The 15,764-nt window shown below is 41.7% G+C and overlaps 1 protein-coding gene across 2 annotated transcripts in view; it reads right to left on the bottom strand.

Moving 5' to 3' along the window:
- Positions 1–15,764, bottom strand: part of igdcc3 (immunoglobulin superfamily, DCC subclass, member 3) — a 64,339-nt gene that overhangs the window by 42,106 nt on the left and 6,469 nt on the right. For both annotated transcript variants that reach the window (XM_031276594.2, XM_031276593.2), the window contains exon 2: positions 12,138–12,443. In XM_031276594.2, the coding sequence (XP_031132454.1) occupies positions 12,138–12,438 (301 nt within the window). In that variant the 5' untranslated portion in view covers positions 12,439–12,443. The remainder of the gene's footprint in view (positions 1–12,137; positions 12,444–15,764) is intronic.

Raw genomic sequence — 15,764 nt, 5'->3', positions numbered from 1 at the left:
TGTACAGTCACTGACCATGAGCCTGTGCAAGAGTGTGCACACGTCAGTGCATTTATTTGATGTTAAGCGTAGGTAATGTGCACGTCACAGTGAGAAATTACGAGCGTGGGATCAGGGGAGCAGTTTTCCAGCATGTTCTAACGGCAGAGGCGTGCTTCTTTAAGTTAAGCGAGCCGGCCGCTGTTGCTTTGCATCCTGCTGCCTGTCGAAAGCTGCCCTTGAAACAAAGCTGCCGGGGTCAGGAGGTCACGGCACAGCATCAGAATGGAATGTTCCTTCCTGGTTCAAGGTCCAGCCTCCAGAGCCAGAGGGGCCCAGAGATCATTTGAGACCACCGACACATGCTCCATCTATTTTACTCCCCACCTCTCTCCACTTTCATCTACCCCGGCATTGGTGGACACTTATTTTGCTGTGGCCTACTTGCTCTGCCTCTCTAATCACTCAAATGAATGCTGCCTAGTCACTTCTACATCATGATTGCATTAAGTCCACCACCAAAGAAAACTCAAATGAAGTGATTAGAGGTATATGTTGTATAATGCTGTATTGCAGAGTACTTTTCGAATCAATGCACATGGTTCTTCAGGCTGCAGTTATTTTTTATTATCAACGGATCTGATATTTAATTTATTGTCTAATCCAAGGTTTATCCTTTTTGCTCTATAAATACTGATTACAATATGCTAAAGCCCTAGACGACGCCATCAAAAGTCTTTTTTCAACCAACAATCCAAAAAACAAAAAATAATCAGTTTACTAAGACATATTATAAATTTACAACACCGAATGTTCCAATAATTTGTAATAATAAATGGAAATAAAAGCCTCTTGGTCATTAGATTCCCAAAAGTGATACATGGTAACAAAACTACAGACATTGCAGGTAACAAGTTGTCAGGAAGAAATTGGCCATCCCAATAATCTTCCATCGCTTGCCAGCAGTAACCTCTTCTAATTGGTTCCTGTGGAAATGATTTCATCCCTGGTGACCGACTGCATACACACTGGAGCTCGACAGGCCTTTAACCCCAAAACACTTGGGTGCTCTGTCCGTATGTGACAACTATGGAGAAATAAGAATAAAGACTGTATTTTTTTACTTTCAGTGACGATCCCAGTGAGTTCATGTTTTTAAAGTAAAACCCTTATTTTAGAATTTGATTGTGAAGACGATTACAATGCATGCACACACACAGAACCTAAACCCATTCAATCATTTCCTCCCACAATCTCTCACAGTATCACACTCGCCCTCCCTCATTAGCCCCCAATTGAAAGTTAACAAAGTAAGTGTTCCAACACGCTGATGCTGGTCAAATAAAAGCTTTAATGCAGAACCTAAGTATTATTATTTTGTGAGGAAATAATTGAAAGCCAACATTCACTTAGTGAAGTATTGTATGAAACACGTCTGAAAATAACAGGAGTAATAGAGGTAGACAACTACGTTGTTATATAGAACTGACTTTTATGCGCAGTGATTAACTATTAAGCTTTCTTGGAAAAACAGAAATCGTATGACAGAGACAGATAAATGTCCTTTCTGAGTGAGTGAAAATGTGCTTATTGTGCTCTTGTTCTTCCAGGCTGCTGCGTTGCTTGTTTGGAAAAGGGCAGGGTTAGAGCTGCGAAGCTGTGGCAGGTTTGGGCCACCTTATTTCACTGCCAAAGCCAAGGTCACTGCCACTGCCCCGGGGCCAGCAGACAGGGGGATGGGTCCCCACTGGGGAATGAGCAGGAGGCTGAGCGTTGGAGGAGGGGAAACGCAATGGGAGGAGAATTAAAAAAGGGGAGGGGTATTCTGCCCTAGTGCACACAAAAAGGTCACCGTTTCCCAGATAAACCCCCCTCCCCGTCGTCCAGCTCCTCATGACCTCTGAACCCTCTATTTCTGAGTCAATGCTGAAACAGAGGGTGAAGGAGAAGGAGGGAGGGTGCAAGGGGAAACACACCAACCCAGAGTCAGCAGTAACAAAAGGGGGCCTCAGCCACAGCTAGCTGAGTCGGTCAGGAGAACAAACTCTCAGGCCACCGTCACAAAGCAGAGCCACCAGTGGCTGCACATGTACGGCTGTCACGATCATGTATTTTGCAAGTTGACACTTAATTGTCATACAAATGATGGCGATTAACGATTTAATTGTCTTTTTCTGTTAATTTTATGCCACACAGCCGTGCTGCAGTGTACTTAACAACTTCACTGCTAATTTCTTCTCTAATCCGATCCAACACCTGTCTGCTCTGAGCACCTGTCTGCTCCACTGTCACTCACACTCTCTCTCTCTCTCTCTCAGCACACACACTGACATTTCTTCAACGACCCATGCTACTCTTTTATGTGAATTATCTAATTAGAAAAGCTGAAAGGAAGCAAAAACTCCAGCATAACTTTCCCTAGAGCTATCAAACACACTGATGCACCCATAGTGGAGACTCTCTGCTATAAATAAAAAGAGTCGTTATTAGCATCTCTCTGTCATCATCTTGCTTCGGAAAGCAACAAATACCGTCTCTGAAACAGAAGAACCTGCCCAACAGCAGCAAGATCAAGACAGCCAAGTTCTTTTCTTTCCCAACCTTGGAACCTTGTGCTTATATTGACATTTTATTTACCCACAGGATGAATACGCACCTAATTTACTTTCTATTTGCTGCCACATTTGTAACATTGGCTTTAAATTCCATTGATCGTGGAATCCAATGATTATACAAAATGATCGTGGTCAGCTCAAATTATCGCAACACGCCTGTGCTTCTGTCTGTTCCCAGCCACTCCACTGCCCTGCATTTCACAATTAACAATAAGTGCTGCTCTGCTCCGAGAGGTACCCCAACACACACACACACAAACACACACACACACACACACACACACACACACACACACACACACACACACACACACACACACACACACACACACACACACACAGACTAGAGAGAGGAAAGGTGGCTGAGGCCCAGAGAAGAGCTGCTGCTGCCTGCCCATCACTGACTGGTCTTTGTCTCCCACTCTTCTGCTTATTGGCCACCACAGAAAGATTTCCTGATCCCTGCTTAAACAAAATGGAAAACTAGACTGAGGGGCCCTGTGTGTGTGTGTGTGTGTGTGTGTGTGTGTGTGTGTGTGTGTGTGTGTGTGTGTGTGTGTGTGTGTGTGTGTGTGAGAGAGAGAGGGGGAGATAACGTTATACTTAACGCCATTATGTTTACTAGTTTACTATTATCTCTACTACTACTACCTCCACCTCTTGTCTGTCTTTGTCCTTATTACACATTTCACACATGCTAAACAAAATGTCTGCCAAAGGAGAAGACAGGAAGAGGGAGTTTTGCTGTTTTTATTGGTGGATGGTGCAGACCCCGTAAAGGCTTTTAACTGCCCAATCTGGCCATAAAGCCTCTGTTAAGTGTAGTGAAGCGCGGTGACGGGGCAGTAGCGAGAGCTAGCCAAGCCTCTAGTGAAGCCTGGAATCATGGGAACACCAAAATACACACTCAATACACACCCACATACGTATCCTTGTGCTTCCCTCCTTAGGAGGACCCTCTTTTTCCTGACCTTAAGGGGGCTGTACTCGATATTCAGAACATTAATATATATTTGTCTTGTGTTGGACCCCAGGAAGAATAGTCTTCACTATGATGACTAATGGGGATCCTTAATAAACAATAATTAATATAGCAGTAAACAACTATTTTCAATGATATAGATGTTGAGTAATGGCGTCCTGAGCAGAGAATTAAGTCACACTACCTCTGTGTGTGTTGTAATCCAAGCTTCTATGTTCTTTGTTGTGATAGCCGGTCCGGCCGCGCGTGCATGTTAGTGCCTTGTGCAACGTTAGCCGACGCCAATGGCAGTGAGAAAGCGTTGGTATTTGATGAGTTGGGGAACGGTCTGTTAGAGACAATCCCAGAACCCAGACCACTTTTTTTCTGAACATCGAGTACAGCCCCTTTAAAGCTTTAGTGCGTAGTTTCTGTCTCCCCCATGAGGAATTCTAAGTAATGACAACAACACTGTCGGCGCATCAACCTGACGCAAGCCTTCCGTGTTCGCACACCGCCACCACCACCCCTTCCTCCACGCAGTTATTAGTAGCCAAGGAGGACACGGAGGATTAAAAAAACATGGGACTCTTCAGAAGAGGTCATTATCTTCACTCGAATTTCTGCGTGCGAAAGTCACCGGACAACACCATTTAGTATACATAGCCATACTGAGAAATACAGAGAGTTTTGTGGAGCTGATAGTCTTAATTAGCTTTGTATCAACTCTTTTGGCAATGGCTTGAGTTAATTTTTATAAAAAAGTTATGCACTAAAGCTGTGACCTAAACCACATCCTCATTTTGATGTCAACACTACATGACAGTTTAAACTCTAAAATGGGACCTTAAAGAAGTGGGGACCAAGCAAAATACCACTTTTGTCTTCACTCTGCAGGACTGAAATACAAACACTCTTCCAAAGGGCCAGGAACTAAAGATGAGGAAAATACAGACATGCTGGCATAAAAGCACAGGATTCATCACTAACACATGCTCATCACAGACAAAACGCTTAGTAAGTCCAAATCAAAACAAGTCAATGCAAGATTGCTGTGTATCGATTGTAAAGCCAGACTCATTCGGAGACTGGCCCGCACGTCCAACTCCGTCCTCTCTCTTTCACCTTTCACCTCTATTAATAAGGAATTTCTCCCATGAGCCTTAAAAGTAGGCAGAAGGAATTTTAGGCCCCCCTTTTCATTTGTTTATTTGAGAATAGCTAGGGTGGTCCAGAGACATCCGGAGACCAACACACACACACACACACACACACACACACACACACACACACACACACACACACACACACACACACACACACACACACACACACACACACCTTCAAACAAGGGTGCAATCCCAACATTGAATAACTTCAATAACAACTACAGTAAGACCTGATTTTAGTTGAAGCTGATCCTTGTGTAATGAACAGGTAAAGGCTAGATGTGCTGTTTACATTATACAATATGATGACCTGTTAGCATTGTTTGAACCTTTTTCAAAGTCAACAATGCTTTAATTAGAATGAAATAAAAAAAAAAAAAGACATAACCTGAATGGTTTTGGTCTGGATGATCAGCTATATTGTACACAGCTGATAAGAGCAGCTGCTGGATATAAAATTAAATGTAGAATTAATTTTAGAATTAAACCAATTAAAAAAGTACTGCAATCCAGGATTTTGATGATTGAAGGACCATTAGTTACTTTGTACTCTAAACTTAATGTCTGTCTTTTATCACATAACGTGAGAAATTATTCTGTTGCATATCATGATCTCTACTCTCTTTTTTTCTTCTTTATGATTCTGTATGTTTAATATGTCAAAATGTATTTGTAGTTGGTTTACAACTAAATGTAGCCCATCAACTTGTGTTTGCATGTTTGTGTGTGTATGCATTTGGTACATACCAACTACATAATGTACATGTGTGTATTGTGTGCCTGTTTTCCTCTTGTGTAAAAAGCACATTGCATTTTGTTAAAGCACTATATAACAACATGACATGAAATATAACATGAGTCCTTTTGCTACTATATCACTCGAAGAAAGACATAAGTAGGACTAAAACCATGCCAAACATGAAGGCAGTAGGCCTGGGGGAATAAGCAAAAAGCTAATTTGAGCAGTTCAATATTTCCATCACCCAGCTGTTTCACCACTCTTCAGTATTCCTTCCCTTGTTTAGTGTCTTGATTCGCCGAGTGATGCGTTTACAGAGGCGGATATTTTTAGTGCATAAGGTTTCCCTGTTCTGCTTCACACAGCAGCTCATCCCTCATGTTATGAGGCAGCCCCCCCCCCTAACAGAAGATTGTTACAGCTCTCCATGTATGTCTGTGCATGGCTGAAGTCCTGTCAGCATAGTTCAAGATTTAAGCACACTAGCAACCATTGTGCTCTAGAGTTTTGTTGTATCAGCTATTCATTCCTGACATTTGGAGATAGAGGACATTAAATAAATATAATTCTGCAAAGCAGGTTAGGGTGCATGCCCTTTTTGATTACAACCATGCAGCATGATCAATACTGTAATAAAATATAAATAGTAGTTAACGTATCTAATAAATATTTGATTAGTAATTCATTAGCAAAGTGACTCAAACTGAATTGGTTTGGAAAGCTAACCAAAATTGTACATTGCATCTCATTGTTCCCCACCGTATAAAGACATGCAGTAAACAAAGACAATAATGATTATTATAGGCAGTATGGGATCCCTTTGTGACTTTCCACTGCTTCAAGGTCAATGATGTGTCATCTTCAGACATCATAGAGATTTGTCCTGGCCCTTCCCCACAGGAGAGTTGGACGCTTAAGCATTTGTCAATGCAAATATCCAGAGTTGGCATTAGGGAGGTTCAGTATTGCGGTTTATTCAGATCCCTGAGAAAGAAAACAACCCATAGAGGACAAACAGCATCTTAATAAGCATGGGGGGGGGGGGAGAGAGAGAGAGAGAGAGAGAGAGAGAGAGAGAGAGAGAGAGAATGAGACAGGCAGTTGTTTACTCTTGCCTTTGCTTAAATATAACCATGCAGAGTACCACAACCCACTTTGAACCCACTCTAAAAAGCTGACTACTATTCTTAAACAAGTAATAAAATCTTGAATCAACCTGAAATTGAGCATGCGTAATCAGGCAATGCGATCTGAGTATTTATTCTGCAGGTGTACAGTAATAAACCGGTTTCTAGTGTAATTACACAGCAGAGGCCAGAGCTCTCATCCCATCAGCCCGCTTCATCAGTACAGAAAAAAGAAAGAAAAAAAAAAGGAACCCTTTCTTCCTCAATCCTTCTGACTCACTGGCGGACAGATGGAGGGGCACTGACCAAACAGCAGGAGGGAACACTCTGGTTTAACATCAGCCCACATACCTGCCCAAAGGAATGACCAGGGCAGTCAAAGGCCATGTACTACCATGAGATGTTTTTAAGACAGGAATATCAAATGAGAGGATATCAGCAAGAGGAATATGATGACTATTCAATATTTGCTATGCGGCATAAAAAGGCAATACCATATGACTTTCCTCAAAAATCGTGATAGATAAAGTTACTAATGCTCCAGCGTCAAAAATGCATTAGATCTTCCGCATGAACTGATGTCGATTTTGCAAGGATCAAAAGAAAACGCAAAGAGGCTTCATGTTTAAATGTCAAAAGAAGCGTATATGGCATTTAGTGTGCTAATCTATATGACAGAGAGATGACTTGCTTCGTGGCAAGCGAGCAGAGAAAAGCAAGGATAGGAGGGGGGACAGATCGAGGGCGGGGTTTGGCAGACAAAGGGAGTTACAAGGAGATGTAGGGATAGCGCTTCAGCATTCACCCAGGCAGGAGGCCATGAAAGGGGTGGGGACAGGAAGGTCGGAGGGTGATGGAGAGCCACTGTCAACCCTCCAAACACATGCACACGTACAAACACTCTCACATAAGCTAACAGGAGCTCCCCATAAATCACCCTCACTAACTGGTGTCTGATTCTGAGTAGCTGCTAGTTGCAATCCATCCACGCAGCTTTTAAATGTAGCATGTTGCAACTTCTCATCTTCTGCCAGAGCTACACATATAGTTTCTACCGACATCACACTAGATTACATTTACACCCCTGAAAGGAGTTGAATTTGCAGAAATGAGAGGCATGGGTATAAACTGAGACACTTTTACAGGCATCCTGTGTCTTCTCCTATTTCATCCTTAACAGCCCCCTGGGTTCTTTTTTTATTTATTAAAGTCTCATTCAGTAGCCTACCATTATAGCGGCAGTTAAATTCACCATGACCATTTTGAAAATAAACAAGGTGAAAATTATCATCCAGCAGCCAAGGTCTCTGTATCTACACTCAAGTAGTCAATAAAATAAATAACTGCTCAGTTATTGTACTTGCATTTATTGCATTTTTTTATTTTAACTCTCCTCATGTTTGCACTGACTTTGCCTTTTCTCAGCACACTTCATTTTGTGTTTGCAAATCTTTTCGAATGGTCCCTAAGGTCAATTACAGTCTCCACATATGAATGGGACTGGGGGAAAAAAATAAATTATTTCCTAACAAAGCTTCAACTCTTTCCAATTAATTCCAGACAAACAGACAAAAGCAAGTCATTTCAATTGATCCTAAAAGCTATTTTGTAACAGGGGGGCTTTTGTGGTGTGTTTCCTGGTGACACGGGTGTGCTGTGGGGGAGGGGCAGGAGCCCTGGCCAGGCCCACTGTACCAGGCTTGTCATTCATCCAAATGATGAAAAGCTTCCTGAACACAACCTAATGAGGAGGTCCTAGAGAAACTGAGGCAAGAGAGGGAGACAGAGGGAGAAACCGACCATCAGAGAGATAACATTTAGGAGGAAAAAAAGAGTTTCCTGGACTGACCGGCGCTTTAGAGGGGCGACGGGGAGTCCGTCCTATACCAGCCCCCGACAGTGAGCTCCAACAAATGGTTGTCAAGCAAATAAAAAGTGAAATTAATGGAGGGAGGTAGTGTGGAGGGTAAGATGGAAGCTTTATCCACTGGGAGGGCTATAAAGAGGCTTCAGTAATCACACCACCCATTGCATCACAGTGGTACAAGTCAGAGCTCTGTTGTAAGAGGGACTATAACACGGCAAATTACCTCAAAAAACACAAAGAGAGCATCAAGATTAACAAACACTTGGAAAAGGAAAAGAAACAAACACTGGTCAGCGATCTTTGTAAGGATTGTAAGGAGCATTTACTGGTTTTGGGCCATTTTTCTTCATACACAAAATGAAAACACTTAATCCTAAATTATCTAGACCAGCAATTGTCCAAATCCATGTAGAATATTATTCACCTCAAAGATTAAGCTCCTTTCAGACCTTATATTAAAGACCTAAAACATAATAGTTTGACAAATTGAGGTTTGATCAACAGGGGAACACTTCTGCACTGAACCAGCGCCTGCAGGAACCTGGAGGCAGAGGAGTGGAAGAAGCTAGGCGATGAAGGATGATTGCCATTTTTCTGAATGTACAGAACAGAAATCATCTTTAAAGCCTTTCCAAGACCGCCTAACAGAAACACTGCAGGTAGGAAAGCCAATTATGCCTACTTATGAACGGTGGAAATATGTGATTTTGCTCCATGTGACACAACAGGGAAAGTACAAGATCCCTAGGTTAGACTGAAAGTCAACTACCACAACTAATGGTGCAATGAAAGCCTCATTAATTTGACTTCTGAAAGAAAGAGGCATTTTTTTATACACTGTAAAACAATGAAAACTCAAAACGTGGTCAAATCCACAGTGAAATACAAAAAATTATTTTATGGCAAATCTTCCAAAATACACAAGGTATTAGTGACAAATGATGAGTAACATGGGGACATTTACAATCAGAAGTTCTTGCCAGTCCCTTTGCAGGGTCTCTGGAGGATTATTTTCACAGTGATGGCTTCTTGCTGCCTTGATGGAAGTGAGACAGACTATGATTATAGCAGAGCTTCTACTCATTCAACGCCTCGCCTTCAAAGACTGCTCAATACAACCCAAAAGGTCAGGGGTCAGACTTTCAGTAATTCTTCAGTCCCTTCCCAATCAATACAAGACGGGAGGAAAAGCTGCAGGAGAGCAAAGCCCCGCCAAAACAGAAACTTTCCACAATGAATGATTTTGAACTTGACCCACCAAGTCCAAGGTGTGTTCCAGGTCAGGTTCATTCAGCAAGATTAAATCTGTATTTACATCACAATTACTCAGAAACCCACGAGTGACGAAGGATTGCTCTACGCTTGCATAATTCTTAATTTTTCATGCTCATACGGTACTAAACACTTGAATGATGAATTTGCTGATTATTGGATTCAAAGATTAATTTGTGAGGCACAATTTGACATTACATTGCAACACCTTAAAATGATATTGATATTGATTATTTAATAATACAAGATTAATGAGGGACAGTGTTGCATGGTTCACAACTCTGTATTTTACAAATTTCCACTTTTAGCAATGCAATCAACACGTTATTTTTTTAGATTCAGAGCATGACACACTAGAATTATACTATTCTCACTGAAATATATATTTTCCTTACAGAAACACATTAATAAACTAAGTTGGAGGCTAGTGTATACTCGCTGAATTGTTTACAAAAATATGAATCCAAACATTTCCATTGAACATTGATAAAAGAAAAAAAAAAACGAGCTAAAACTTCAAACGAATATCATGTGATTGCTACCAGATATTGAAGCCATAAATAAGACACTGTACATTGCTGCAATACAAATCATCAGGGTAACTCTATTGTTTTCTCTGCACCCTGTTCAGGTGATGAACTCTGTGTCCATACATTTATTGATTTTCATTTTCCTCATGCTTTCTTACAGCTATACCAAAGTAATCCCGTGAAAATATAAATTAGGGGGACCCTACTGAAGAGTTTTACTAATGCAGAATAAAAAATAAAATGTGATAAAATAATGACCTTTCAATCTGACCTTTGGGAAGAAAGAACCTTTCGGGAGGCCTTAAAAGGTTGCATGTGTTTGACAGCGCCAGCCACTGAGCTGAAGTGACTTTTCCCTTCGGCCAGTGAGACATCCATGCTTCCCTCCCTATCCCGCTGAGTGGAAAAGCTGTATTTGCCACAACAGCACAGCAGTGTGCTGTCTATACACAGCCCGGGAATCAACAGGCTTCTGCGAGCCTTTGTCCATCTCTGTTTTACAGAGTATATATAACAGAAGCTTCAAAAAATCCTAACTCAACACAGTGTGCAACAGTACAGTATCACTAAAGCTGCTGCAAAGTCTCAGCGTGTCCACAGAGGAATGTGCATATCCTTGATGCCTTTGATTTAAAGTAAGATGAGACACGCAGTGTGTGTGTGAGAGAAAAGAGGAGTACAGAGAGTCAGATTGACTATGATGATGTTGTAAATGAACCATGGCAACAACACTGAGAATTTAATATTAAACTAGAGTGACTTCAAATAAGAGATTTGGTGGTCAAGCCAGAGGAGATTTATCTTGATGCCTGCACCAGTGAGTGGGCTGCTGGGTTGCTTCGAGCTTATTGCACTCTTACAAAGCAGCTTGGAGACTCTCAGCATGAGCACTTGTTAATGCTAAACTCAAAAGCTTAAATTTCTAAGCAGCACTGTAGATGAGCATCAGAAAGTTCATTACACTCAAAGAATGATATTCAAATGACTCCACACCCGGGGAAATTAAGTACATTTACAGCAGAGCAATACCCTGATGACTGGGACTGGACTGAAATGTGATTACGATATTTCAATTACATTGTTTTCATTTGTAGGGAACACAGATCACAACTTCATCAAACTTAATAAGTGGTTGTGGTTGCAGTTTCTGCCTGTGTCAAATCTGCATTGCTCAATCATGATTTCTTATTCTGACACTTGAAACTTTCCATACTGACAACACAACTAGACAACAATAATAAGATAATTTAAGATTATAAATTCAGAATGTAAAGATAACAGCTAGCACACACACACACACACACACACACACACACAAACACACACACATACAGGTTCAAAGAACGGATTGAAAATAAAACTCAGTTGAGATATTTTCTTAAATGAGAGTTAGATGAGAGGATCAATAACCTTATGTGTGCACATTAAATATGAAATTGGAGCCAACAGTCTGCCTACCAGCATCTTTACAGCTCACTAATTAACACATATTTCGTTTATTTAATCAGCACAAAAACACCGTCCATTGTGGTTTCACAGGGTGTGTTGGGACTATTTATTGGCTGGGTACAATTACTTCCTGAACTTGTTGTCACTGTGAGGTTCCCAGGCAACCAGTGGAGAATCCATGTGGATTTTGTTACTTTTGGACAGTGCCAGGCTACATCAGATATAACAGAGTGGAATTGATCTTCTCACCTACTGTAACTCTCAGCAACAAAGCAAATAAGCGTATTTCCCAAAATGTTCCTTTAATTTGGTTTAGAGTGAATGCATGCAATCTAACTGAATGTAAAGAACTTAAAAAAAAAACGTTTGCCCCAGTAAACACATACATGCCTACAAGTGCATCACTATAAGACAAAAGAAGAGACTTACTGGCTGCCTGAATACGGGCCTTGCGGCTCACCACCAGCCCAAAGGAATTCTGGGCCATACACTCGTAGTCGCCCTCGTCAGATGAGCCATCAGATTTGGTCTTCTGGAAGTGAGCGACCAGGAGTGAGCCATTGATGAAGGTGGTGTGATGCTGATCCTGAGTTAAAAGCAGGCCGTTGTGCCTCCACTGTGTCGTAATTGGGGGGATGCCGTTCACCTGGCAGTGGAGCACGAGGGGCTGCTCCTGTACAGCGATGATGTCACTGGGCTCCAGTGTGAAGGAGAGCTCCGCTTCACACATCACACCTAAAGAGACACACACAAATGATCACTATATAGTTGAGTGTGAAAGCTCATTCTTGACCTTGTAAACAGTAGTTTATCAAAACAATTCTAACTCAAGGGGCCAGATGCATAAAACTCTGTGTAGATTCACAACTAAAACTGTGTGTTCGCACAAAGATAGCATACGGATTTTTTTCGTCAGATTTATAGAGCAGCAATATACGCCTGATTCTGTTTTATAAATCTCAATCATTGTGGAGCTGGGCGCACGTGCACGAGCTTCGTTTCTACTTGCACAGGTAGCCATAAATGGCTGTAGAAAGGCCCATACACAGCCGTTTGCATAACAATACTCGTGGCTGCTCCACCACGACACAGTGGTTACTTGTAGCGTCCGTACCACTAACTCATCTCGTCTTTACAAACTATCATTTAATGTCAGAAGGATGATTAATGATTCATTCATAGCGCTCATGTTGAAACAGACTTATATAGTACTTCAATATACAGGATCCAATTAAATGATCATTAACAGGAAGATGATGGCTCAAATGTAGACTAAATAAAAAGAATGATGAAATTCATCCCTCATAAATAATTTAATTTTGTTTTTTTGAAATGCGCCTTTGATTGACATTTAACAGAACACTGTATGCAGCCTGCAAAAATAATAACACAAATCGGTGAAACTGGCACACAACCTAGAAACAATGTTACCCATGTTTCAACTTATATTCAATTTCCTCCTCATCTCCCACAGCTAAAACCGTGTGTTTGCTATATGAAGTATGTGCAAGGTGTGCACATTCTCACCGCAGTCTTCCTTTATAAATACCAGTTTATATGTTGGAAATGGCGCACGCATGGTTTTTGTGCATAAGCATCGTTTATACATCTGGCCAAAGGCCTTTTTCATCTCATAGTTTTCCTCTAGAGTTTGCTCAAGTTGTCAAACTCCATTGAAGTTCCAGAAAAAGCTAATAAGTTGACACTGAGTTAAAGGTCCCATGGCATGAAAATTTCACTTTATGAGGTTTTTTAACATTAATATGAGTTCCCCCAGCCTGCCTATGGTCCCCCAGTGGCTAGAAATGGCAAGAGGTGTAAACCGAGCCCTGGGTATCCTGCTCTGCCTTTGAGAAAATGAAAGCTCAGATGGGCCGATCTGGAATCTCCTCCTTATGAGGTCAGAAGGAGCAAGATTACCTCCCCTTTCTCTGCTTTGCCCGCCCAGAGAATTTGGCCCGCCCATGAGAAAGAGAGAGACATCATGGCTTGCAAACAAGCAAAGTGGCAGTTGGTCAAGGCCACACCCCCACCCTCCACCTTGCCCCCCCTCAATAACATTTAAAGCTACAGACACAGAAATGGCACATCCTAAGTAAAGCTCATTGTTGGACTGGCTCTAGTGGCTGTAATTTTGCACCAAGGCTGAATTTCGGGAAAGAGACTTCAGATACAGTATTAGGGGACCACTAAGGCCTATATAAAAGCATCCAAAAAGCAGCATGTCATAGGACCTTTAAGATTTAGGGGATAATATGCCAACCATGAACATGGGATAGGATCAAATGCACCATAGCAGAGCATGTGTACTCTTGTGTACTAAACACCCACACATGCATGGCCTTGTATGTACTGTATGTGCTATGCCAGTTAACCAGTGGCACCAACTTTGTCACCGTGATAACTGCTCTTTTTCATTCTCACCACTCAACACAAAATGATATGTGACTACATTGATTTGAAGTGATGCTTTCCACTTTATAATAACGTGAGATTAGATTTTTGTATTTGTGGTTTCTGAGGGTAAAGAAGGGTGAGTGGGAGAACAATAAATACAGGATGTAAACAGCCTGACCTGACTTGGTACTATAAAAGAGGAGCTTAGCGGGCTCTCTTGGTATCATGTTTCAGCTGCTGATGGACTAAGCACTACCAGTCTCTGCCCCAGGCCCTGGAATCTGGTGGGAGGGGGGCTAGGGGAGGGCAGTGGAGGGGGGGGAAAGTACAAGGGTCAAAACAGAGAACCTCCGGCTTCATCCCTCAAATTCCAGCCAAGAAGTACTTCCCCTTAGGTGAAGACAAGGAATTCATTGACACACTCGTCCATGAAGATCACATATGGAGTTTAATTCAAAGAAACATTTCCTCTACTTTCTTCTTGCTCTGTATACTTTTTTTTATGTGACCACCCCCCACCCCTTTTTTTCACTCAACAAGCACAGAACGTAAATGGCCATGGAACCCGAGAGACATCAGTGCTATCACTTGTGAAAAACAAGGGGGTGGTGGTGGTGGAGAAATATTTAACCCTTAGCTGGCAGGCGATAATCACCCTGTTGGCCTGTCTGGGCTGCTGCTCTCCAAAATGATGCTGGACACAGAGCTCTGTCTCCTTTGGTACAACAGACATCATGTTTTCACATGGCATGCAGCCAGCAGAGAGGAAAGAAATATACAAAGCCTGCAGCCATGCATTCAGTCAGTCACACTTCATGTTTTGATCAAAACATGGATTATTCTCGAATAAAGTAAGTTTTTTATACTGAGCAAAATGTGTTCTGGACAAATTTCAGGATGTTAAACGTGTTCAGATCGAGATTGACAGACATATTGAAGGCTTTGTATTTTAAAATGACATAAGTCAATGGTATCATGCCTTGCAGCAAACAGGATAATAACAGTTTGGTGTTCAATGTGTTACAATGGCATTGATTTGGAGGTGATTAAACAGCTTTATTGATGTACTTCCTCATGACTTCAATCAATCAGTTTCTTCCATTAGCTACAACATTGTGAAAGTTCTTCGGCTTTGGGTATTCCTAGAGAATAAAGCATGTTGCTAGAGTGACTGGCTAATGCAATTCAGAGCTTTGGGTGGCTAGAAGGTTACAAACAACAAAAAGGTTAGAGAAAATCATTTTGAGGACATCACTGAATCATCTGACAAATCCAATGAGACAAGGGAAATAAAAGGACAAAAGAAACAGGGGATAGCCGGATTTTGCACTTTGTGTGGTTTAGGTTAATGTCATCTGTGAATGCTGAGCATCCAGAGGGTGTGCAGAGAGGAGAGCTCAGCTGTGGAAACTGGTGGCAAGAACACCGCCTCCTATCCACAGAAACACATGTTCTAAGACATGAATCTATACAGGCCTGGATTTTCATGGTTAGATAAGGAGACATACGGACACACACACACACGCACACACACACACACACATCCTAATGCAGAGGAAAAAGACACTAACATGTCAGATTACCGGGTGAAACCAGAGACAAGTGTTGGCTAAGTGTGGCTTATGCTCTGGCTTACTATTGACAGATAAGTGTGGCTGG

Source organism: Sander lucioperca, chromosome 3 (assembly GCF_008315115.2).
Source record: "Sander lucioperca isolate FBNREF2018 chromosome 3, SLUC_FBN_1.2, whole genome shotgun sequence".
Classification (NCBI taxonomy): Eukaryota; Metazoa; Chordata; class Actinopteri; order Perciformes; family Percidae; genus Sander; species Sander lucioperca.
The sequence above is the reverse complement of the archived record's forward strand: the minus strand, read 5'-3'. Positions and strand labels throughout refer to the sequence as shown.